At 42.9% G+C, this 26,206-nt stretch overlaps 1 protein-coding gene across 7 annotated transcripts in view; it reads right to left on the bottom strand.

Annotated features, from left to right (window-relative positions):
* Window positions 1-1,601: 1,601 nt before the first annotated feature.
* GRAMD2B (GRAM domain containing 2B) overlaps window positions 1,602-26,206 on the bottom strand; it is a 75,716-nt gene continuing 51,111 nt past the window's right edge. For 6 of the 7 annotated variants that reach the window (XM_073344843.2, XM_073344846.2, XM_073344842.2 and 3 more), the window contains 9 exons: window positions 17,694-17,789; window positions 16,553-16,624; window positions 16,337-16,417; window positions 15,559-15,670; window positions 11,661-11,783; window positions 11,385-11,472; window positions 10,664-10,768; window positions 6,640-6,733; window positions 1,602-2,923 (listed from right to left, as the gene is read on the bottom strand). In XM_073344843.2, coding sequence (XP_073200944.1) covers window positions 2,882-2,923; window positions 6,640-6,733; window positions 10,664-10,768; window positions 11,385-11,472; window positions 11,661-11,783; window positions 15,559-15,670; window positions 16,337-16,417; window positions 16,553-16,624; window positions 17,694-17,789 — 813 coding nt within the window. In that variant the 3' untranslated portion in view covers window positions 1,602-2,881. The remainder of the gene's footprint in view (window positions 2,924-6,639; window positions 6,734-10,663; window positions 10,769-11,384; window positions 11,473-11,660; window positions 11,784-15,558; window positions 15,671-16,336; window positions 16,418-16,552; window positions 16,625-17,693; window positions 17,790-26,206) is intronic. The other variant, XM_073344845.2, reaches the window with a different exon arrangement.

The raw sequence follows: 26,206 nt of genomic DNA, 5'->3' as shown, positions 1-26,206 counted from the left end.
TGGTCTCCCACATCTCAGACAAGTGCAATAACCATGGCCCTAAAGGTTATAAAACAAACATATGCTCACTGTTATTTTGCTTGCCTGAAACAGACTTTTCTGATCTGCAGACAAATCCCAAACGTTTTCAGCACTAAACCAAAACACTGATTTTTTTTTTTTTGCCCAACTCTACTTAAAGTTGCCTCAAGAGGCAAAAAAATTTAGTACAATCTCTGTTTTGACATCTCTCCAAGTAACGTCATGGAGAAATCTATTACCAGCATTGGCACACAATTCATACTGCAAACTCTGAGGCCCAGGTCTACTGCTGGCCTACAGCTCTTGTAGACCAGGTGTTTCCAGGGGCTGTTGTGGGATGGACCAGGCTGTGTTAGGGTGAGAGGAGATCAGACTGGGGAGATCCAGTGTTTTGGCCATTCCTCACTACCATAATCCTCAGCAGCGGAATCACATTAGGACAGCTATCGGCAGTGTCCTAGCTTGCACTAGGGGCTGAGCCAGCCCCTGGATAAGGGAGTTGCCTCTCCTGTCCCTTGCATTAAATTCTCTGGTGGAAGTCAGCTACTGCCCTCCATTGCACCCATGCAACTCCACTGACCTCACAAGTGAGGGCAGAATTTGGCTCATGTTTGAGAATGTGAGGTGAAAAGTTGTGTGTGGAAATATCTTAAGATGTTTATCAGTTTGCTCAACTAGTAATATTTATACATCTAAGTAAATATGAAAGACCTTCCCAGAAACTTTACAGCCACAAAGAGTACATTCAGTGGAACTTCTGCCATCTGTGTTTCGGGTGGGATGGAAAGTGGCCACTTGAGTGTGGAACTCTAACTTCCAGCATGCTGAAGAGCCAAGCCTTGTGGTGCTCTCTTCACTGTGGTGTGTATTTGTGGGGAAACCACATCAACCTGAAATAGATCCACTGAATGGGAGAGGTGCCCATGTGCACCATATACTACTGTCCCCTGGCTCAGCTGTGCAGATCGCTGCACCTTGCCTACAGGCTGAGGGCGACAGAGGCTTCTGTCCCACATTCTTCAGGCACAGGTTTACCCAAGGTTCACAGCAACATGTTACAAATATTGGCCAGATCCTCACTGGTGCTAGAACTAGGGGTGCTGGTGGGGCTCCAACACTCCTGTGCTTGAAGTAGTAAGAACCACCACATGCATGGTTTCCATCAGCAGCATCCCCACTATAAAAATTGTTCCTGCAAATCCTCAGCTGGTGTAAATTGGCCCTGGTGTTACATGGATTTACAGCAGCTGAGGATCTTCTCCAGTGGCCGGAGATGAGGAAAAATGCATCCACACTGAGAATCTGAACGAAAGCCTTCAATGGAAAGACTCTCATGGCCTGCATTAGGCTTTTGATCAGGCCCTAGCTGCCTTGTGTAGTATGATGTATTAGAAGAAGGTTTGAAAACAGATTCTGGAGGCACAAAACAGATTCAGAGTAAGAGCAACATTTCAGATTGCAAAAACCGGTATCAGCTTTGTTTATGGTATAAAACTAACTGCCACATGTGGAATGTACAAGCAAAATTGTAAGCACCAAACTTTTTAAAAGTTTATTTTTTATTAAACAAAATAAGGTACATTTCACAGAAATTATAAAAATACATATATAAAATCTGTTTACTTACAGGCTCTATCTTATGCTACTCTAAATATTGCCTCATGAAAAACCAACCAACCAACTTGGTAAACCAAAGAGTTAAAATCAACAGTTCATCATTTAAGGCTCTGTGAAAACAGAACAATGTAACAAGAGGGACACCTATTTTTCTTCTGTTCACTCCAGTAGAATAGCTTCTGTCTTTGTATTTTCATTAACTTGACAGTTCCCATTGTGTAAGGGTGATAGACTCTGTGGGATCTTCCGTGACCAAATTAGCTATGGGACTCCCAGTAACTGGAATGGGAACTGCACAGCTAAGACCTCATGCAACCCTTTGAAAAGCTGACAGTGTGTTAGCACTGGAGGGCATCATGAGCAAACTGTGTTACAGTGGTAGATTTAAAATATACTGGAGATTTTAAACTGTGCTTAGGTGGCACCCTGGGCTGCTATCCTTATAAACAGTTTGCAGAAGCTACAGTTCATAGTGGGTGGGGTATTCTGTAAAAATTGTGAGTGGTTGCATAGGGCTTGATCTTGTCATCTACTGGGCGCTTAATTTGCATTGAAGTCAATGGGCCAGATCCTCAGCTGGAATTAAGCTGGTATAGCTCCAATGAAGTGAATGGAGTTGTGCTGATTTACACCAGCTGAGAATCTGGCACATAAGGAGAAGAGTGCACTCAGCACCTCAGAGAATCAGGCCCAGAGAGACCAGACATGAAGTTGTTTGACACATGCATAGATTTTGGGGACCTGGGGCAGAAGAGAAGAAACCTAAAAATGGAGTGTTTATTCATAACTACAGTAATATTAGAGAGACAGGTGTCTCTCTCCAAAAGACAACAAGCATTTGCACATGATGGTTCTGTAGCTGTACATCCAGGACCAAATTCTGCTCTGTCACATCCATGTAAATGGAAAAACAAATAGAGATAAAGGGAGTTACTCCAGATTTACACTGGAGTAACCAAGAACAGAATTTGGCCCCAAACTATAAAAATCACATTGTGTCTACTGATGTGTGACTAGCAATGGAAAGACATTATTGTCAGAATACACAGATATATTTTATTGCACAAGAATAAACCACTCTCCAGATTCTTGAGATAGAGGAGCTACTGCAGGAGTCTAAGTGTGGCTTTAGATTAAAAAAAAACGGAACACGAACTCCAGCCTGCAGAGTTCACTGCAGTGTTTGATGCTGCTTATCAGACACAGGAGAATGAGGTATGAAGTAGTCCAGAACATGAAGATTTCAATCACCATCTTCAAGTAGTCTTTGTAAGTTGTTTTGTATCTTAAAGAAGAACAGAAGGTTCAGATAAACTTACTTCTTATTCACACAGTTAGAAGGCATTCTTCAGTGCAAGTCTGAATGCACCAGTTAATTCTGGCACTGCTATTTATACCCTTTTAAAATGGTTGCTATACTGAAGTCAACCCAACATCCATGTGTATCAGCCAGGTACAGAGCTGTCTCTTGGGTACGGCAAATCGGAGCGACTGCCCTGGGTCTCATGCTTTGTGGGGTCCCCGCACTGCGATAAAATTGTGAGTTGGCAGGCGGGGAGGTGAGGCGGGAGGGTGAGGAAGCGGATGGGGAGGTGAGCGGCAGGCAGCTGGACAAGGAGGAGCCCCCCTACCAGAACCTTCCCCTTCCCCCAGCGGGCCCCGCCAATCAGCGTCTCCCCCTCCCTCTCAGTGCCTACTGCCTGCCGGGAATCAGATGTTTCATGGTGTGAGGAGGCACTAGGGGGTGGGGGGTGGGAAGGGAGAGGAGTGAGGGCACAGCTTGCTTGGGGGAGGGGGCAGAACTGGGCAGGGAAGAGAGAGGGTGGAGGTGGGAAAAGGTGGGGTGGAGGCAGGTCCTGGACGGAGCCAGGGGGAAGCACTCTCCCTCCCCCCGGCAGATTAGAAACTCTGCACCTTTGTCCCGGGCCCGCACCCTCCTAGGGATGGCCCTGGCCAGGTACAAACTCAGTTGGAAAGCTGGAACTGAGGTGGCAGGACTTAGGAGCACTTTAGGTAAATTCCATAGCTGCCTAAGTTTGAGTTAGTGAAAGAGCAGGGCTACTCCATGAAGAACAGTAAAGTTGGTAAAAAACAAACACCCCCCCCCCAAAAAAAAACAGTAATTAATTTCATTAAAGTTTTGAAGTGATTTATCAATATGTTGTAATTTTTCAGAATTTCATAATTGATCTTTTTTGATAATTGAAACATGGTGACCATCTTTATAGGTGGCCAAAATCTCAAGAAAACATCTACAGAACTTTTATCAAAAGCCTTTGGGTTATTCAAAGTGGGAAATTCAAAGTGTTTTGGCAAGCTCAAACAGGACAGGCTTCCCCCTCATCCTATGGACAGTAGGACACAATCTACAGATCATGAGGTAAAACATTCTATGCTCCAGAAATTAGCTTCATCCTTTAAGTAGAAGCAAGGTGGCAGCCAGCACCAGGGAGAAAACACTGGGCTCTATTCTCTGCCCCAGCTGCTTTGTGTTGTTGAAGGCAGTGCAAAGCAGCCAAAATGCTATCCAAGGGAACCATTGGATGTTGCAAAGCTGGCTTAGCCAGCCCTGTGTCTCCTGTTTCTCTCCCCACTTAGCATAAGGCATGTCAAGGTGTTCTGCCAGCGCCTCAGCTGCCGTAGCCACTGGCTACAGATGGTGTAATATGGCGCTGCCTTAAGGCTGCTCTAAAATTATGCCATGTCCAGTCCAGCCCCCAGTTGACCCAGGATCGGGGAAAGTTACCTTAAAGCCACATCATCATACCTCACTCCCCTCCCCCACACTTTCCTGAGGCTCACCAAACAAACACTTTAAGAAAAAAAAGTGGGGATGGGTTCACTGAGGGAAGGGAAGAAAAGAAAAAAATGAAGTTGGCTTCCAGGTTAATATATACAAATTCATCTAGTGCTTGCATTTTAATTTTATTCCCTTTTCAGAAGAGGTGGAGGAGTCAACGGGGATCCTGGGGCTCCTTTATGTGAGGCACACCAGTCCTTTTGGTTTTTAATTTCAAGCATTTGTCTGGTGCATACATCTGGTACGTTTGGCAATCATACTGTATGAAGCCCATCAAAAATAGTCTAGAAGTGCTAGATATTGTGGTACTAAGCCAATGGGAATTCAGTGGCGGACAAGTGTGGAAATCAATAGAGCTGGGAGAACCACAAGATTGCATTCAAAAGAGGTCACTGCAACAGGGTCAAATTCAGAACAGGCTTTTTGAGAGTAGGTTTAAGGCCAGACTTCGGCAAGTCTATGGGGAAGATGTAATGAGGAGAGGAAAGCATACATTAAGTACAGGTACCAGAACTAACTACTTTCCTCACTTAAAAAAAAAAATTGTAACATCAGAGCACAATGTCAATCCAGCAGTAAAATTTTCACAAACCACAAATAGCTCATTATTTCATAATATTAACTTAGGTACTTGCTAAGGTTTAGCAACTCATTACTGAAGAGTGCCAGTGCTCCTTTAGGAGAGGTGTGTTGGTATGCAACAACCTCTGCTCAGAGGACACGAGGACCATTGTGTTGTAAATTGGCAGCAATCCAAGTGTGAAAACAAGCATAGTTAAGGTATCTTTAGGGGTTCAATTCTTTTGGCCCCAGTTGAGCAAAGCATTTAACTTTAAGCATAGGCTCAAGTCCCACTGAAATCCATGAGACTTCAGAACATGCTCATGTGCTTTGCTGAACTGAAGCATTAGTCTTTATATGAGAAATCCCATTGTAATGATTTGGCCTGTGTACTTGGGTCAAGACTGCAGGAGCAGTCTCTGAATATATCTTACCATATAGTGAGTAATCTCCTCTCACTCACTAGTTTTAAACTAGTAAACATTGACACTGAAGTCAATGGAATGACTTCAGATTTACACTGAGGAAAGAATCAAGCCCCATTTCCTTGGTAGCAAAGTTGTTCTGAAACCTTTGACATATAGCTAGCACGGATATTAAGAAAAGTGGAAAATTAGTGGAAAATGTGAATGCATCCGATGAAGTGAGCTGTAGCTCACGAAAGCTTATGCTCAAATAAATCTGTTAGTCTGTAAGGTGCCACAAGTACTCCTTTTCTTTTTGTGGATACAGACTAACACGGCTACTACTCTGAAACCAGTGATATTAAATAATCTCAGTGACATGCAACCTGAAAAGTTTGCTCTTGAAAAACAAACTGTATTAAAGACCTTGGCAAGCTATCAACATTTTAGAAACAAACACTCATGTGATTTTAGTATGTAGGAATTCAAATAAAGGGTTATTACAGTAGAAATACAACTTACATGCTGTGTCAGTGGAAAAAAATGAAACACCTTAGTTTTAATTATCAGTTTACTGCACTTGAAATACAAATGTAACCAATTGAAAATATACCTTCCTGCCTACCCTTCTTTTGTTTGATTTTCCAGCTGGGGAAAGCAAATACATTTAGTTCTGCAATTAGTAAATGGAAGAGAGAAGAGGTCATCTGCAGGGAACAAATGGCTGGTGCATTCATGTTACCAAGCAGTAACAGGCTATTACTAAATACCCACTTTGTAGGTGAACACTGGCATTCCAGCAGCTTTTATTGTTTGGACAAAACAGGCTGAAGAAACAGATCACCTAAGAAAGGTAATATCAAAAATCTGTTGCCTTACCAGCCAAAAATGAAGGTCATTAACTGATCATAAACACAACAAATCACTGGAGGTTTCAGAGTAATTAAATGGCAATTGATCTCTCAACCTCTCATAAGGGAGCACTCACGTATACTGACACAGGTGCTCGGGCTTAACTATTAATTTATGCCATTGTCCAAGAACCATCTCACCTCAGGAAGGTGGTGCACACTCTTCCAGAGATGCTGTTCTGAGATCTACAAAAGCAAATCTTTCCCAAAAACTTTTGGGAAAGACAAACATCAGTGGTTTGACAAGGACCTGCTGTCCTCATCATGTATGCTGAGTATTGGGCATTTAAGTACTTGCCTTATTTTATTCATCTCAATAAATTACCTTTTCCAATTTTATGAGGTTAGCTGTTAGTTCACCACAGAGGGCATCAGCATTAATTTGCAGATGGGATCCCAGGCCTTGTTGCACTGGCTGGCTGTTAAACAAAAGAATGAGATGTGAAGGAGAAAAGCAAAGATGAGGACATGTAATAGAAATTTTATATAGAGAGCAATGAATGATTTGAATGGGAACATTGTTAGTGTGATACTTATTTAGCACAGTATTTCTGTAATGTAATTTGTGCCCCCAGACTACATTCTTTACCAGACTAATTCTACAGAAACCAAGATGGAAATTAAGCATTTTTATTAGTAAAACCCCTCTAAGTATGCTTGTGTCTTATGACATGGATCCAAACAAAGTGGGGAAAAAAAACTGTGGAAAGTGCACATTAGGATCACTCTATATCCTTTAAAAGTTTGGACCACATTGGAATGACTCTCCCTCCATTATCAAAGTGGTTTGAAGGGGCCATAACAGTCTCACACACTCTAAATAAGGGAAAAACCAGTGGATGAACAGCTTTCCAGGCATTCCAGTTAAGGATAAGGCATTTTTCCCTTCTTACTCCTTTAAATTAATAATCAAGAGCCTAACTCTGCCCTCTACTAGATACACACTACCCCCACTGTCAGTGGAACCTGCAGAAGTAACTGAGAGCAGAATTAGACCCTAAATGGTGCAATAGTTTCTCTAAATGGCCTGGAGTGTTTTTGTCATGGAATGTTTTATTCATGGAGGACTGCCTCAGGAAAATGGAGTTAGAAGTGTAACATAACTTGACCCAAGAGATTGGGCCCTTTCAATACTTTGCAGACAGGCCCACCCATTCTGGGTACGGCACTGCCTTGTGTTAAGTTTAGCTTTAGCTTTTTGTTGCTTTCTTTGGCTGCTTGCTTTTCAGGGCGTGCTTCGCCAGCGGGCAGACTGTGTCAACATTTCCGGGTACAACACCTGCTGCTGCAGTTTTGCATGCTGGTTTACTATTTGATTTTTAACTGTTTTTTGCATGCTAGATTAGGAAGGTTCACAGTCACATGGGGGAGAGAATATAGTCCACTCTTGAAAGTAATGCTAAATAAACTAGTCAGTTTCCCCTACTATATCCACCTGTGAACCCCACTAGCTATGGTTTTGGTGCAGCGACTAGGCGTTGCTATGTCTGGGTAGGATCTTAAGTTTCTGGGGCTTAGACCAGTGCTGGGTCAGGAGCCCTAGCTGAAGCAAGTTGTGCTCTGCCCTGCTGTGGAATAACTATTTCTTCTCTAATTGGCTCTCTTAAGGACAGCTATCTCCCTCCTGCTGGGTCCCATTCCTTCCCTGTGCTCGGGAATCATGTGCTTCCAGCAGACAGAATGTAGGAGGAGCCTGGGGAAAAATCTGTATTGTCAGACTTTCATAGAGCCCCCAGCTGCTCTGTGCTGAAGACTAGGTTGCCTCCCGACAACAGGTAGGTGCAGAATGAGGTTGGCAAAGGAAACGTTATTTGTTTTTTTGTTTATAAAAACAGCAAAGAAATGGGGCCTGGAGAGGGAACTATGATGTAACGAGGAGCAGGCCCTGTGTTTGCTTAGGTACCTCAGGAGGGTCAGTGAATTGCTTATAAATATACTATGTACCTCACTGCCTTTTACCCAGGATGATGAATGTTTATTTGGAGGGTCCGAAGGGTTAATCCAAAGTCTCCACACACTACTTACTTTTTATTGCCTTTTCCATTAACTGAGGCCATTGTTTTGGTGCATGGAAATCTATTTTAAACCACCTGAAAGTGCAGATGAGAGTTTATTGGTGTGGTATTGGGGATTGTGCCTTCAATGGCTGAGATTACCAGACAGAGTCTGGATGGGGCAGCGTGAAGCTCTTGTTAAGCACAGCCAACTGGAAGCAAACACAGAATAAACTTGATCTCCTGCAAGCACCTTAAGCACTGAATGATCCCTGAATACCACAATGGCTGTACTAGAAATAAATGCTTATTAGATCTGACGTCTTCTATGTTTTTAGTGCAATATAGTCCTATTCAGAGTACATAGTAGTCAGTAAGAATAAATATTCATGAGTTAGTGGATTAGGTTATTGATATTGACATTAACATTAACTGAATTACTTGTATTTTCCTAAAAAGAAAAGGCGTACTTGTGGCACCTTAGAGACTAACAAATTTATTTGAGCATAAGCTTTCGTGAACTACAGCTCACTTCATCGGATGCTGTAGCTCATGAAAGCTTATGCTCAAATAAATTTGTTAGTCTCTAAAGTGCCACCAGTACTCCTTTTCTTTTTGCGAATACAGACTAATATAGCTGCTACTCTGAAACCTTGTATTTTCCTAGCTGCTTCTCCCCTTTCCCCATTAATATATTTTACAGTTTAAGGCTAGGTCTGCACTTAAAAGTTTTGCTTGGAGAGCTATGTCAGTTAGGAGTATGGGGAAAAAAATCAAGCCCCCTACCAACATAGCTATGCTGACAAAGCCTTAGTGTAGGCACAGTTATAATGACAAATGTCCTTGAGCTGGTATAGCTTATTTTATTTGAAAAACTGGTATAAGGTATACCTGCAAAAAGACCCAAAAAACAACCCTGCCCCCCCATCTATATAAACTATGTCCCCAGTGGGGGGTTGCCAATATAATTATACCAGTATAGCTATACCAGCAAACCCCTTCTAGTGTAGATCAGACCTAAATCTATGAAGCAAGAAAACAGCCACTGGGGACAAATTTTTCCCCTGACCTGAGCTCTGCATGCTGCTGCAACACTGAGGGAATGGAACTGGGCCACAAGGGTCATGGGAAAATTCCCCTAGCGAACGCACAGCAGACATAAGTGGCCTTAACAATTTCTGGTGGAGGGGGCAGGCCCATAGTGCACAGCACTATGGGGGGTTCCAGCCTGCTCTGAACTGTGTAGCAGTCTATAGGTGCCCTTCAGGAGGCTGCTGTAAATTAAAAGACTTTTTGCCTGCTCTAATTTATGCTGATGATGGCCACACTGGCACTCAGAGCAGTCCAAATTCTTGAGGGAGTAAACCTTTTCCTTTCCTTTGTGCTGCATCACAAAATGGAGTACTGGTGCAGTAGGAGGGGTGTAGCCTGAAGATGAAGGTAGCCCAAACCTTCAGGAACCCTTTTCCCCACAGTGCACACAATCAGACGAACCTGCCTGCAGGTTCTGACCTGTCTAAAGCAGGGATCTCAAACTCAAATCACCACGAGGGCCACATGAAGACTAGTACATTGGCCCGAGGGCTGCATTGCTGAACCTTTTCATACAAAGATACAAAAGCGCCCCCCTCTGCCCCTGGTCCCACCCCCACTCCATGAGGGCCTGCCCCTTCCCTGCCCCCATTCCAACCCCTTCCCCAAAGTCCCCACCCCCTCGCTGCCCCTATTCCAACCCCTTCACCAAATCTCCACCCTAGCCCTGCCTCTTCTCCACCTCCAGCTCTGAGCGCGCTGTGTCCCCGCTCCTCTCCCCTCCCTCCTGGAAAGTCTTAAGTGGGGCCAAAGAACTGTCTAGAGGACATGGTGTGCTGGGGTGTGGGGGGGTGGAAGGAGGAGGAGGTGGAGCAGGGGGTGAGAGGAGCTATGCTGAGCCACAGGAAATAACTCGTGGCCTGTGTGTTTTAGACCCCTGGTCTAAAGCTAGCCAGATAGCACCTGGAGAATACAGGTTTCCTTTGCAGAACAGCCAGTTTCAGGAACTCTGAAATATGCCTCTTTGAAGGGAGGGTACAGTCCAACTCTAGATTGTCCCATAACACCCTGTGTCACCTTTAGTCCCAATTAACTGAAATTTGCTTAAATCCAGGTTATACCTAAATTCTCTTGAAGTACTTTTACCCCAATGCTCCTGAGAAACAGAAGAAGTTATGAGATGAGACTAATGCAGGCTCAAGAACTGCATAGCACTAAATTGTTGTCAATTATCATGAGGTTTTGAAGAAGACAGGTGTCCAGCAGGGCTTAGCGTGTAAAACAGAAGATTATTATTCTCCTTTAAAAATGATGTCTTCTTACTCATTAATATGGGAGGCAACAAAGGAAGCCATGGAGACTAGCTGTTCCTCCAGAACATTGATTTTATATCTCATGTAGAAGGTAGATAGGACTAGGACACAGACACTGCAGGGGAAAAATAAAGGACAAGACAACTGCGTTAGTTGGAACATAGTACCCTCAGACAGATGTATCCAAAAAGAAGTTTGATAATACTTGTCATTTTAAAAATCAGTGAATAAAGTTATTTGTGCACTGTACAATTCCAAGCGTGGGATTTTCAAAGCTGCCTTAGAGCACTGAACTCTCAATTCATCTGGTGCCCACATGTTTCAGGTAACTTTGAAAAATCTCATCCTTAGAGTCTACAGCAGGGCTAAGTGTTATTTGGGTGGACATTTATGTAGTGTTCTTAAACTTAGCTGTCACAATCACCACAGAGGTTTCTCTAGGGTATAGGCTAGAAAATCCACACCTACCCTGGAGCACTTCTTTGAGCAATTTAGAAAGTTTACAAGAAATGGTATTCTTCTGCTGGCTTTTATGCAGCAGAACACATTTTACTGTAAAATCCTATTACTGGTACACAAACAAGGAGGAATGAAGAAACCCGCTTTTAAACATGCTTCTAGTTTTACACTGGGTGGGGGTGCAAGTCCATTGAAATCAGCCCTGTTGTAAGACTGGTGTAATAAAGGTATGAGGAGACTCTGATGGTCTTGGTAAAGAACTGTTCACTTACAGAACTGCATAGATAACAAGTATGTGGTTCAGAGACAAAAATCTGTGGGACTTCACTCTGTGGAAGAATCCAAAGGCTCCAGTCTGGCCTGTTGTGAGAAGAACAGAATTATTTTGATTAAACTGGACTGACGTAGCACAACAAAAGAGACTTTGCAAATATGTGGCAAAGGATGTAAACAGTAAGAGACAGATACCCTACCGATGTAAATTGGCCTGTACTTATGTGGAGCTACACCAATTTATACCAGCTAAAGATCTAGCTTTGGTTCTTTACCATTTCTGGGAATGTTCCTGCCTGTTCCTTCAGGCATATGTTTACTGCATAGGTCTGTATGGATAGACTTTGCTTCTGCCTTGGCAACTTTCAGATGAGTCTGGGTCTCAATGACATGGTAATCTGTCAAAAACAAGATTGGATTTTAAATTAAATGAAGCACAAAGGAAAATGTTTAAGGTCAGCTAAGACAGTTTCTCCCAATATGAAGATCTGAAGGGAAGCCCTTCTGGGATCTGGATACAGGTGGCTTAATTAAAAGATTCATCTTAAGATTTTAGTACAATCTGCATAGTAGTTCAACATTTTACAAGCTTAAAAAAAAAGCAGTGGTGAAATGCTTTGCTATAATGTATTCAAGTTTCAAGTTCCTTTGGCAAGTTTAAAGTTAGATGGCAATGCTCATGAGCATTGCCAGTTATCAGTGAAGAACATGTACAAATACTAGACACAAATATTCTATAGTAGTGATCCAAACCAGTGCAGTAGCAATATCATGAACTTTAGGGCATTGGATCACTACTACTTTTAAAAAGGGTAGCTCCAATAAACACACTTGCTTCCTAATATTCTAAAGGGTGGCTCTCTCTTTTTTATTTAATTAAAATTAAAGTTTTGTTCTTGCAATTGAGTTCTCACAAAATCTGCGTACTTGGAATTTTAAGAACTTGGATGCAGGCATGTGTTGGGCAGAGGCACAAGTGTGTCCACTATTCATTTTTTGTTGGAGGAAAGCAAAAAGGAAATGTTTTTTTTGAAAATTACTCTATCTCCTCTTCAAGAAGGTACAAACAAATATTTAGTCCTAAAAGAAGGTTTCCTATATTATGAGTGGAAGTGACATGTTGATGACATGGTTACTAATCCTAGAACCTCCCCTTTTGAAACCAAGAGCACTGAAAATAATAGCTTGCTATTTTGGTAAAAACCACTATCAGGTCAATGTGACTAAAGCACAGGTTCTGCCATTAGCCACGCACTGACCAGCCATTCTCTATGACTGCCAATTTATTTTGCTGGAAATTGGATGGTAGTTATATTTAGGAATCCAATTAAACTAATTCTATTCAGTTCAGGTTCTTATAGCATACCTGTAACTGTGGTATCTGAGTATGTCGCAATGATGCATTAAGCTAGTTTTTTTAAAACTAAAATGGGATGCTGGGCTTTTACTTGTGAAAGCAGGTTAGAGAAGTGCACTTTGAATAGAGTGGTACAAGGAAGTTCTTAGTTCCTGCAGGACAGAATTCTACACTCTTGAAGCAGCCTAGAGAATGCAAGTATTAGAAAAGCTGGCCATATAACTGGGGAGATAGCCATACTGCCATGTAAATGTGAGCTGAAACTGAAATGTGTTCAGCGGGTGGTAGCAACACAGCAGTTTAGTTGTTGCTCCCTAACACCACCAAATAGTCATTTCAGAAACCCACGTGGTAAACATGGGGGGAAATAAAACTTTGTGGCAAGTAAAAAGCCCTGCTAAATTAAACCTAACCCAGTTAATAGATTCATAGATTCTAAGGCCAGAGGGGATGATTGTGATCATCTAGTCTGACCTCCTGACTAGCACAGAACAGTTTCCCAAAAATAATTTAGGCTATTCTAAACAAAAGAGGATTGATACACTGCCTCATTTGAAGTTACTGTTATTAAAATGGCTTTTCATATGATACAGATAATGATTTGGAATTGCAAGGTAGAACACAGAATGGCCCAAGAGGTGTAAAATAAACTTAAGTACTAGACACTCAGGGCACATTGGCACTACTTACACTAGTGTAACATAGCAGATTTTTGCCTTATTTCTTTAGATTGCAAAGATTGACACTCCACTATTCCCATTATAATTAAAGGATGCAACAAAATCCTCTCTGCCTCCCGCCTTCCTCATGCAATGTTTTGGGATGACTGGTTACAGAAAGCAATTACATCAAGCAAACACAGAGCTAAGGAAGGATAACTTTGTATATATTGAGGCATTTGCAGATACTGTTCAAAGAACCTTGAGTGAATAAGCTCATATGGCCAAAGCCAGCCTCTTCTAATAAAATGGTGGAAAAACTGAAACATCTGCGATACTTCCCAAGGCTTCAAGGATACATAGTTTTTGTTTTGTCTATCTAGCACCATGACACAAAAGCACATATTTACTTAAACTTATATGGGATAAGGCAGGAATTCAGCTGTTCATATTAGGAATGGATCAGCAGAGAAGGAGAAAGTTACATTGCTACTTGACATATAAAACTGAAAATTAATGCAGTAGACAATACTTCATGAACTTAATCTGGTTTCCTGTACAAACGCATATACAAATCACCCCAGTCACTCGAAGTGAAAAGTAAATTAGGTTCTTGATCCTAGGAACAGAGTTTAATGCCCTTAACTCTGCAAAGACAGACCGAGCCTCAGGGCAGGAGACCAGGATGGCTGCCCTGAGTGCCAACATTGCAGGGTGGCAAGTTACCATGCTTGGGGGCACAAAAAATATTTTGTGCCCTGTGCGACAAAAAACATAGGGCTGGCCCTGTACAAAAAGACTTACAATGTAAGTGCAAGTGCTTCACTTTGCTTCCCAGTGTGAGTAGATAGACACATGCTAGCTCTGCTTGAGCGAATGTGTTAGAAATAGCTGTATAGCTGGGGGTGGCAGCTTGGACTAGGTGCCCAAATACATACCGAAGGGGTCCAGGTGAGTTTGTACTCGGGTGGCTAGCCTGAGCCACTGCCCGTGCTATCAGGGCTACATGGCTATTTTTAGCATGCTCGATTGAGTAGAGCTAATGCATGTCTTGTCTACTCGCCCTGGGAAGCATGCTCTCAGCTGGAGCGTAGACATACTCTGAGAAGCCTAGCAAATGGGAATACCAAGTAGAAATAGGGAAGTGGTCTTATCTCTATATACGGTATTGCTGAGACCATTACTATCTATCTAAGGTGGTTATATAGGTCCCATTACCATAGTAACTGAGTGCCTCATTCTTTAATGTATTTATTTTCACTCCATCCCTGTTAGAAATGCTACTACCCTATTTTGCAGATAGGGAACTGGGAAACGAACTCTAAGGTCCCACAGGAAGTCTGAGGCAGAGCAGGCAACTGAATCCAAATTCCAGTCTAGCACCTTAAACTGGATCATCCTTCCTCTTGCTAGACTACTGGATTCAGTTCGGGCGTTCAAACTTCTAAAAGGAGGTTGAAAGATTGGAATGGATTCAGAAAAGAGCTACAAGAATGATTCAAAGTGTGGAAAATATGCCTGAAGCAAGAGTAAAGCAGCTTGATCTATTAGCGTATTTAAAAGAAGGTTAAGAGGTATCTATAAGTACCTACATGCAAAGAAAGTTTTTGATAGTAGAGAGTGCTCTAATCAGCAGACAAAGGGATAACACCGCCCAATGGCTGGAAGCTGGATGTAATGTTAAAGGCCTACTTATCTTAATTTATCCATCTTCTGTCCTTTCCTCTCCTCCACCCAAACCACACTTTGGGAAAACATAGTGTAGATCTTCATAGTATGATACTTCCTCTCCATTCCTAAATGATTTGATGGGGAATGTGGATATCTAAAGCATGGTCATTAGCATTTGATTTAGCACCCACTGAAATGAATGGTGCAATTCACACCTCAGAACCATTGCTTCAGGCTGCCAGCAGACTTCGGCAGATGTCGTTGCCTTGGTTACACTTGGATTATGTTCTGAAGGTTTTCTTCACAACCCAGGACAGCTAGACACAATTTTTTTAAATCAAAGCTGAGACTCTGGAGAAATTGAGACTCCATCTGTACTCTCAAGGCTAAACTTTCATGTCACCTGACCTTTGGAGGATGTACGCCACATTTTGGAAAACACTGCTCTAAATACTTTCAGTCTTAAAATATTGAGATTATGCTGACCTTGGAAGTGTTCTGATTCAGGGGTCTGAGAGCCAGTACTACTAGACTCTTCCAACTCTTGTCTCCGACGGTGCACTATACCTTCCAGATCTGAGTAGTCTTCATTGAAATCCTGAAGGGACAAAAAAGTCATGGAAAAGAACAGGCAAGGCCTAAAATTATGAAGATTATTTGTTTTTACTCCATTACTTTGGGTTACCTGTATCTGAAATCTGTACCAAGAGCAGCAGAAATTAAAAAGGTGTCACTCTATAGATGAAGAATTTAGTATAGCTATAGCTTGAACTTTTTGGTTATTGACGTCAGTTCCTGAACAGCAGCTTTTCTTCAGACCAACGAACTGACCCAGCATGTAGGGGAAAGTTTGCAAGTGGAAGCTTTGAGAAGCCTGTTATTCTGCCTTCAGTGGCAAGGGAAGCCACTTACTGCAACTCTAAATTAGCAAAGATGATAGTGAAAGACTGACTGCTGGAAATATAGGCATGTGGAAAGGAAGAAAAATGCAAGTCAGCACACAGCCCACATACAGACCTTAATAACGGGCACTGTTATATACACAGAGCACATATACAGACATCACATCTATTCATGCATCATTCTTGTGGAGAGAAGATTACATCTGTGCTGGTATCACCGACCATTTGCAGTTTATTCAGAGATTTCTGAGGTGACAGAACATGTGTGTGTCAAGCTCCTTCAGTTTGAGACATGAGAAGAGTTTGGACAATTTGGACTTTAATAAATGGAACTTTATCAAAAGCAAAATAAACCATCTTACCAAAGACAGGGTCATAGGGCGATTGGCCCTGAAGCTGTTTTCGGCGGAAGAAGGATTGGGACTGTTGCCAACACTTATATCCTGAAAGGCAATTTTTAAATAAATAATATAATATTTATATATATAATTATAGTTATCTAATTGCTATTCTTTAAAATAAAAAGCAGTCATAAGGAACATAACTGAGCTTCACAACTTCACTCTGTCAATACTTACCTCTAAGTGTCTACAGACAGATTTTAATAGCTTGTAGGTTGTGTCTCTGGAGAGTAAGGAGACAAATATGTACTGAAAGACAAAAGTAATAATTTACATAATTATTGTTTGAAAAAATATTTTGCACTAGTTTCGTCTTATCAATTATTAACAGGGTGCACTTGCTGGTTCAGCAATTACTTTCAAAGGCCTGCAGATAGTAAAGCATGGCCTAGAAGATATGAAGTAAAGAACACAGTTTAAGAGTTTTACAAAGAAATGTGGACAAGGCTTATCATAATTTGCCAAAGCCTGCAGTCCACACCCAGGTAAGATTCAGAAATTTTGCTTGGTAAGGACTATAAGAATAGGTGCAGTATAGTTTCCCCATCCCACTCAAATTGGGGGGTGGGGGGGCGAATCAACTTGCCTTACCCTTCCCTCCCTGGTCAAATTATATTGAAAATCAGACTCCTTCCATTGATATTGTAGGAATTCTCAGATATTTTTAAAAAGACAACAAAAAAGAAGAAACAATCCTGAATACTAACATGGGCTGCTATTATGTTGGAATTGAACTAAATTAGATTGTTACTGGTTAGACAGGAGATCACCAAGCAGAGTCGGAGGTGCTGTAGGAGGTGGGGCTGCTGATCCAGTAGATGATACTTTTCCCTCCAAGCCCTGCTGCCACTGGACAGGCCTCCCTGCAGCTTCATAAAGGGCCCCCAAAATAGGTTCATTTCCTCAGCTGTTTTAGCTCCATCCTGGATTGCCATGTAGTAATCTAGGAGGTTTGCAGGTCCATGGAGAGCTGCTGGTGCCCTGCTTCTCTATACCCCTCTCCTCTCTCAGTACCCTGAAAAGCTGCATCTCCTGTGGGTCCCAGGGGAAATATGATACTCTGGAAGATTGAAGCACCCCTTTCCCACAGGACAGGCAAAGAGAAGGTCCCCTCAGAGGGGTGCTTCAGGCTGTAGAGTTGGTCAAATCCTGCAGGGCTAAGTTTTGTGTAACACTAAAATGGCCACATGGGACTGGTCTGTGCCTCTATATTCTAAAACAGCCACCTGGCAACTGCTCCCTCAAGATTCCACCATGACAAATTCTAGGAATAAGTAGAGAAGAAAGCAAGAGAGGTCAAAGATAACCCCACACTTACCCGGTCACTGACTGTTGCTATGACCAGAGCATTTGGCACCAGAAGGGCAGTTTTGGTTTTCTTTATTAGTGTTATGGAGAGCACAGGAATACTAATCTGAAATGAAATGATCACATTGTTAGAATGCCAAAATAATATAATACTTCAGTCACCTTATTGGTTATATACAAGTAGCAGTTCGTGTGAAAACCAATCCACTAACATAGATCAAGAATGTTGAAACACTAGCTCATCTTTTCCAGGGCCTCGTTTTGATTGTTACACACAATAGGTGTGGGTTGAGGTAAGGAACTCTATTTTTTTTTATCTCGCTCAAGTGTAAATGTTAATTCATCAGCTATGTTTTACTCTAACAAGAGTTTGTGAAGCATGTAAGAAACAAAAGCAATTCCCCTCCCCCTTTCTGGGGTCTAGAGTTTTCAGAAGAGGTCTGCATTTATTCTAATTTTGCAGAACATGCGGGTCAGCAAATGGTGTAAAAGAAGCAAGGTCCCGTAGCAGACTATTTAGGAAAAGAAACATTCCAGAACATAGATTGCAGGAGATACAGGTCAAAGAATCAACATATTTCAAACTCTGCCCCACTACTTATACAGTGCCTAGTTTGTGACAAGCAGCTGAGTAAACGGTTCAGATCTTTCAGCATAACTAAAAGGATTTAGCCAATCCATGCTAAATATAAACACATCTCCATGTATGCTGTTCATCCTTTTTGCAAATACACCTGCAAATTATACTTTACATAGGTCAGTACTTTCAATACTTTTCCTTCCTATAGTTCCATACAGCTTCATTAGCAAGATCATATGCTTGATCACAAAGTTTGGTTTCTAATGAGGACTTCTCTTAAGTTTCAGGGTGTTTTAGTTCAGGGGTTTGGTATGGGCCACTTCAAAATCCCATATTACTAGAGGAGCATGAAGGGCAGGCTCTATTTCCAATAAAAGACTGGCTGGTAGCAAGACAGGCAGATGTGATACTTTAGGCTATACAGAGGATGGAATGGTCACCCTGTTAGAATTCCTGTTATTTACACTTCTCTCTGGACTCTGCATCAGTCAGACTAAGGGTATGTCTACACTACAAAATTAGGTCGATTTTATAGAAGTAGATTTTATACAGTCAATTATGTACGTCCCCACTAAGCGCATTAAGTCGGCAGAGTGCGTCCTCAATACTGTGGCTAGCATCGACTTACGGAGTGGTGCACTGTGGGTAGCTATCCCACAGTTCTCGCAGTCTCCGCTGCCCATTGGAATTCTGGGTTAAGCTCCCAATGCCTGATGGGGCAAAAACATTATTGCAGGTGGTTTTGGGTACACGTTGTCAGTCGCCCCTCCCTCCCTCCCTCCCTCCCTCCGTGAAAGCAACGGCAGACAATCATTTCACGCCTTTTTTCCTGGGTTATCCATGCAGACGCCATACCATGGCAAGCATGGAGCCCGCTCAGTTCACCGCTGCTGCTGTGAGCATTGTAAACACCTTGCGCATGATCCTGGAGTATGTGCAGAACTGGGCTAAGAGACGCCAGCACGAGGATGATTGTGATGAGGACATGGACACTGACTTCCTGAAAGCATGGGCTGTGGCAATTGGGACATCATGGTGGCAGCGGGGCTGGTTGATACAGTGGAACACTGATTCTGGGCCCGGCAAACAAGCACAGTCTGGTGCGACCGCATAGTGTTGCGAGTATGGGATGATTCATAGTGGCTGCGAAACTTTTGCAGGCATAAGGCCACTCTCCTTGGACTTTGTGAGTTGCTTTCCCCTGCCCTGAAGTGCAGGAATACCAAGATGAGAGCTGTCCTGACAGTTGAGAAACGAGTGGCAATAGCCTTGTGGAAACTTGCAAGGCCTGACTACTACTGGTCAGTCGGGAATCAATTTGGAGTGGGCAAGTCTACTTGTGTGGACTGCTGTGATCCAAGTAGCCAATGCAATCATTGACATTCTGTTCTCAAGGTTAGTGACTATGAGAAATGTGCAGGTCATATTGGATGGCTTTGCTGCAATGGGGTTCCCTAACTGTGGTGGGGTGATAGACGGAATGCATATCCCTATTTTGGCACTGGACCACATTGCCAACCAGTATGTAAACCGCAAGGGGTACTTCTCAATGGTTCTGCAAGCACTGGTGGATCACAAGGGACATTTCACCAACATCAAGGTGGGATGGCTGGGAAAGGTGCATGATGCTTGCATCTTTACGAACTCCGGGCTGTTCGAGCAGCTGCAAGAAGGGACTTACTTCCCAGACCAGAAAATTACTGTTGGGGATGTTGAAATGCTTATAGTTATCCTTGGGGACCCAGCCTACCCCTTACTCCCATGGCTCATGAAGCCATACACAGGCAGCCTGGACAGTACTAAGGAGCAGTTCAACTATAGGCTGAGCAAGTGCAGAATGGTGGTAGAATCTGCCTTTGGATGTTTCAAAGCTTGCTGACACTGTTTGCTGACTAGGTTAGATCTCAGCGCAACCAACATTCCCATTGTTATTGCTGCTTGCTGTGTGCTCCATAATTTCTGAGAAAGTAAGGGGGAGACGTTTATGGTGGGGTGGAAGGTTGAGGCAAATTGCCTGGTGCCAGATAGCAGGATGATTAGAAGAGCACAGCTAGGCGCACTGCGCATCAGAGAGGCTTTGAAAACCAGTTTCATGATTGCCAGCCTACAGTGTGACAGTTGTGTGTGTTTCTCCTTGCTGCAAACCTACCCCCTTTGTTGATTTTAATTTCCTGTAAGCCAACCACCCTCCCCCCTTCGATCACAGCTGGCAAAGGAAATAAAGTAACTATTGTTTTGAAACCATGCATTCTTTCTTTATTAATTAAAAAAAAAAAAGTGAGATAACTGACAAGGTAGCCCGGGTGAGAGAGGAGGGAAGGACAAGGTCACATTGCTTATTGTAGCCACACTACAAATCAAAACTGTTTGAATGGCAGCCTTCTGTTGCTTGGGCCATCCTCTGGAGTGGAGTGGTTGGGTGCCTGGAGCCTCCCCTCCACGTTCTTGGGCATCTGGGTGAGGAGGATATGGAACTTGGGGAGGAGGGCAGGCGGTTGTACAATGGATGTAGCGGGGATCTGTGCTCTTGTTGGCTTTCCTTCAGCTCCAACAGATGCTTCATCATGTCCACTTGCTCCCCCATTAGCCTCAGCATCGCCTCCTGCCTCCGCTCTTCGCGCTCACTTAATTCTTTCTTGGCCTCTGCCACTGAGTGCCTCCATGCATTAAGCTGTGCCCTATCAGTGTGGGAGCACTGCATAAGCTTCAAAAATATTTTTTTTGCCTTCTAATCTGTGATAACCTCAGGGACGGAGATGATAGAGGGAGCATAGAAACATTTGCATCTGGGGGGAGATAAAAAGGGAGAGTAAAATTTAAGATGATACATTTCTGAGAACAAAAGGGAGACACTGTCATAGTGAATCAAGCAATTCACAGCAGACAGCACATGTGCTTTAGGTACAAGATCGCATTTTGCCTTTTATATTGAGCGCCTGCCGGTATGGTGACATATCACAAATGGCTGGGCAACAGAATTCGGTTTTCAGGCAGCCATGGTAAGCCAAAGGGTAAATGGGGTTGGCTTCTTACAGCTTCATAACCATAGGCGCCGACTCCATGGGAAAAATTGGTGGGTGCGGAGCACCCACCGGCAGCTCCCCGCCCCGCCAGCTCACTTTCACGCTCCGCTCCACCTCCACCCCCACCCCTGAGCGGGCCGATGCATCCTGCTTCTCCTCTCTCCCTCCCAGCACTTGTGCCGTGAAACACCTGTTTCGCGTGGCAAGCCTGGAAGGGACGGGGGAGGAAGGGGATGCAGTGTGCTTTGGGAAGAGGTGGGGCCAGGGCAGGGATTTGGGGAGGGATCCAACAGGGGCAGGGAGGTGCGGAGTCGGGGTGGGGCCAGGGTGCAAGCACCCACTGACACCAACAAAAGTTGGCACTTGTGTTCATAACAGATGGGAATGGTTTCAAACTGCAGTGCCATCCTTTCCCATAGCAAGGAATGCCGGTTGGTTTCACATTTAAAAGGAGGGGCCGCGGTTTTCGGATGAATGTGCAGCACACACCTTCTGCCACCCCACTGCATGGCTATTCTCCGGGATGGTCCTTTTTAGCCAAACACAAACAACCTAGCATGAACGGGGTCCTTTTACTGTTCCCTTACAAAAATTCCCCTATTTCAACCAGGTGACCATGAATGATATCCCTCTCCTGAGGCTAACACAGAAAGATATAGACCGAATGTTGCTTGAATACGACCAAAACCCAGGACCATTTGCTGCCATGCTTTGCACTGCAATGATTCCAGACTTCTTGCTACTGGCAAGCCTACCGTGGAGGACGAAATAAGGCCGCCCTCCCCAGAAACCTTCTGCAAAGGCTTTCAGAGTTCCTCCAGGAGAGCTTCATGGAGATGTCCCTAGAGGATTCCCGCTCCATCCCCAGACACGTTAACAGACTTTTCCAGTAGCTGTACTGGCCACGAATGCATCCTAATTCTTCAGGGCAAATCAAACATTAAACACTATTGCTTTTAAACCCTGTACCGTAGTTACAAATGTGCACTCACCAGAGCCGCCTTTTCCGGCTTCAGGGTCGGGGATCCCGCCTTGGGAGGATATTGGCTCCTGGCTGCTGGGGAGAACGGATTCACCGCTTGCCTGCTGCGCATTCTCCTCCTCCTCTTCCTCATCCACAAAATTCTCCTTCCTGTTGTGTGAGACTCCCCACTTTCAGGTGTCCATGGACAGTGGTGGGGTAGTGGTAGGGTCCCCCCCCAGAATGCCATACAGCTGATCATAGAAGCGGCATGTATGTGGCTCTGACTTGGAGCGACCATTTGCCTCCTTTGTCTTTTGGTAGGCTTGCCTGAGCTCCTTGACTTTCATGCGGCACTGCTCTGTGTCCTTGTTGTAGTCTCTCTCAACCATGCCCTGTGAGATTTTGGCATATATACTAGCATTTCTTCTTTTTGATTGGAGTTCGGCGTGCACAGATTCTTCTCCCCATACAGCAATCAGATCCAGTGTCTCCCTTTTGATCCATGTTGGAGCTTGTTTGCAATTCTGGGGGGACTGCATGGTCAACTGTGCTGCTGAGCTTGCCACGCTGACCAAACAGGAAATAAAATTCAAAATTTCCTGGGGCTTTTCCTGTGTACCTGGCTAGTGCATCGGAGTTCAAAGTGCTGTCCAGAGCCGTCACATTGGAGCTCTCTGGGATAGCTCCCGGAGGCCAATACCATCAAATTGTGTCTGCACTACCCCAAATTCGACCCAGCAAGGTCCATTTTAGCACTACTCCCCTCACCAGGGAGAAGTACAGAAGTCAATTTTAAGAGCCCTTTAGGTCGATGGAACGGGGTTGGTTGTTTAGACGCATTCATTTTAAAATCGACCTAACTCGGCTAAATTCGACCTAGCCCCGTAGTGTAGACCAGGGCTAAGACATGCGAGAGATTAGGAGAGAGGGGAATGTGTCTAAAATTTGGCTAATAAATGACCTTTCATAGCACTGAATTGAAAGTATAGTACTGCAAACGAAGAATTATAATAAATTGAAATAGACTTTATTTATGGAATAATCTATCATCTTTTAGTTGTTAGCTTCTGTTTATGAAGGGCCTCTAAGGAAAGCAGTACTGAGACATGAAATGGTCTCTCATTATGTTTTGGCTAACCTGCCTATCATCACCAATGCTTTTGCTTATATTTAGCCTGGGTATGACATTTTGTCATTCACCATTTTAGGGATGGCTAACCAAATGGATACTCTACCCTTGCCCTAAAGGCTAGAGAAGAGGTCAAGGCCACTTTGATCAAAAGCCATTGATAATAAGTTTATTGATAAAAGAGATGGACCTGAATCAAAGCTTCATGTTCAAAACCCTTGAGGGTTTGGGAGGCTTGGATCCAAAATTTGCAACTCTGGCCCACCTCCAGTTCTCAATTTTGTGTGTGTGTGTGTGTGTGTGTGTGTGTGTGTGTGTGTGTGTATACATGAACTTCTACTTTGCCTGCTTACTATGCTGTTTTCACATCAAGACCAGAATGCCTCTAACCCACTTCTTTAAAACTCTACTGAAAATTGCCTGTCTACCTCAACCTGCTTTCTTTACCTTTCCCCAGGGATGCTAGAACAATTTGTCTGGTGTGTGTGCGCTGAGAGCCATTGAACCAAACTGTAAACCCTGTATATGATGTAAACCACTTCAAGCCAGGGGGTGAAGAAGCACCCCCAGAACTTCTAATTCCAGTACCTATGCCTTTACCGCTTGTTTGTATCATATGTTGTGTAGTTAGATGGTAAGAATTTCTGAACAGGGCTTTGTTTGTAAATTTTTTCTGGAAAATGACTCCATTTCAGCATTATCAAATAAATATATTTAAATAGAAATAGGTCAATTAAAAAGATATTCTGCAAACTTCATCAAATAGAGTAATTCCTACTGTGCTAAAGTTTAATGAAGTTTCTGCTTCATACTATTTTGGTGGCCGATATTAGCTGTGATATCCTAGTTCAAAAAGAGGAAAAAAAAAATCTAAGTGGGATGGAATACCCATTTCCTACACTCTTATGCCAGCAATTGTTTACCAGGGAGAATCACTGAGAGACCATTTCACTTCTACCCATCTGTGCTATCCATCTGCAATACTCACTGTCCAGAGGACTGAAACTGTGGACAACTTGGAAAAAAACAAGTAGAGAACTACGCAGGACAACCTGATATTGTGATTCAGAAGTGTGATTCACTCTTGGGAACCACACTTGTAGTTGTTGCACAGCCCAGAAGAGGGCCTGCTAGGCTCCAGTACCAAGATGTGGCTACCTGGAGAGGCACCAGGAGGAAACCTGCTAAATCATCTTTTGAGGTTTAAACAGCATTGCAATAAAAACCTCTTACTTATTCAACAAATAGGGCTTTGCTACTCAGAACAAATCAGTCATACCAGAACTCGCCACTTATACTTCATACTCTGAGAACTGATTAGTTGAAATAGCTACCTTTCTCAGGGCTTAAAACAATACTACCTTATAGAAACAGAAGTTAGAGATAGAAAACATCCATTAGATTGTGTAGTCCAGCTCCTTTTCAGTAAGGAATTGTTTCTTATGACAACTTTTCCTGTTTTTGGTCAGACTAGTTTTAAGAGTTCCAAGCAATGGAACATTATTATATTATTCCTAATTACATTTCCTATTCTCTTCCCCTTTTTGTTGTTGGCACCTGTGAAATATTTGTAGGCTTATCATGCACGCATACAGGTTCATTAGCTGCTACTTAGCAAAGTTATGAATGTTTATTTTAAGTCTTTTCTTGTAGGTCAGTCCTTCCTGATTGCTAATCATCGTTACTAGTCTCTGAATTCCTTCAATTTCTCAAAAAGAAAAGGAGTACTTGTGGCACCTTAGAGACTAACCAATTTATTAGAGCATAAGCTTTCGTGAGCTACAGCTCACTTCATCTGTGAGCTGTAGCTCACGAAAGCTTATGCTCTAATAAATTGGTTAGTCTCTAAGGTGCCACAAGTACTCCTTTTCTTTTTGCGAATACAGACTAACACGGCTGTTACTCTGAAACCTGTCATTATTCAATTTCTCAGTATCTTTCCAACAGGTAACTTTGGTGCAGTTGCATCACAATCATATACAGAGACACTGTATAGCCCCATGCACTATGATGGGATGTTTCTGTGTCCCATATGTCACCCCCAAACTATAATGTATTTTGAAATCATAACACATTGCTAAATGTCTAATTCTTAACTCTCTTTCCGCATTACTGACTTCCCAGGTTTATCCCTCCCATTGAGTGCGTGTCAGATTACATTTCCTCACGTATGTTAGCTTGCATACTTTAAAGCTGAACTTCAGTTTGGTCCAAAATCTGCCACTGATACTTGTGCTGAGCATCAGCTTACTCTACAAATAGTCTCATTAATTTCAGTGGAACTACATGCCAAGGAAGTTTGTACTCAATGAGCAAGGGTGGCACAACATGACCCTTTTGTTAATTTCAGCTTCCTTATTTGCTCTCTATGGCTGTTATTAAACACTTGTGCCATTTCCCCATTCATGTCAAAAAATTAACTATGACTAAAGCAATCTATTAATTCACAACAAACAGTACCTCAGTTACCTGAGTCATGTAATAGCACACCTTGCAAATGCAATAAGCTACTATTATGAACCACAATTTATCATTCTTTAAATCTATTTTACATTCTGAAAAAAAATTCCTCCAAATATCAGGTGTGTCCTATTAAGGCCTTTGACCTGATTTCCTTCCTGGGCTGATAACTTTTTAATCCATTTCTCTAACTAAGTCAAAAGGTATGGCATCAGCATCCTAGTAATTATAGGACGAGGAAAGGGTGTGCATCTAAATCTGATTCTCATTCAAGGAAATGTACAAGTATTTTAAACGTTCAGAGCACAGTATTCCCACTAAAAAGAACCACCCCCCAAAACTCAGCTACACTGATTTGTTTCAGTGA

This window comes from Lepidochelys kempii, chromosome 5, assembly GCF_965140285.1.
Source record: "Lepidochelys kempii isolate rLepKem1 chromosome 5, rLepKem1.hap1, whole genome shotgun sequence".
NCBI lineage: Eukaryota > Metazoa > Chordata > Testudines > Cheloniidae > Lepidochelys > Lepidochelys kempii.
This window is presented reverse-complemented; position numbering and strand designations above follow the sequence as displayed.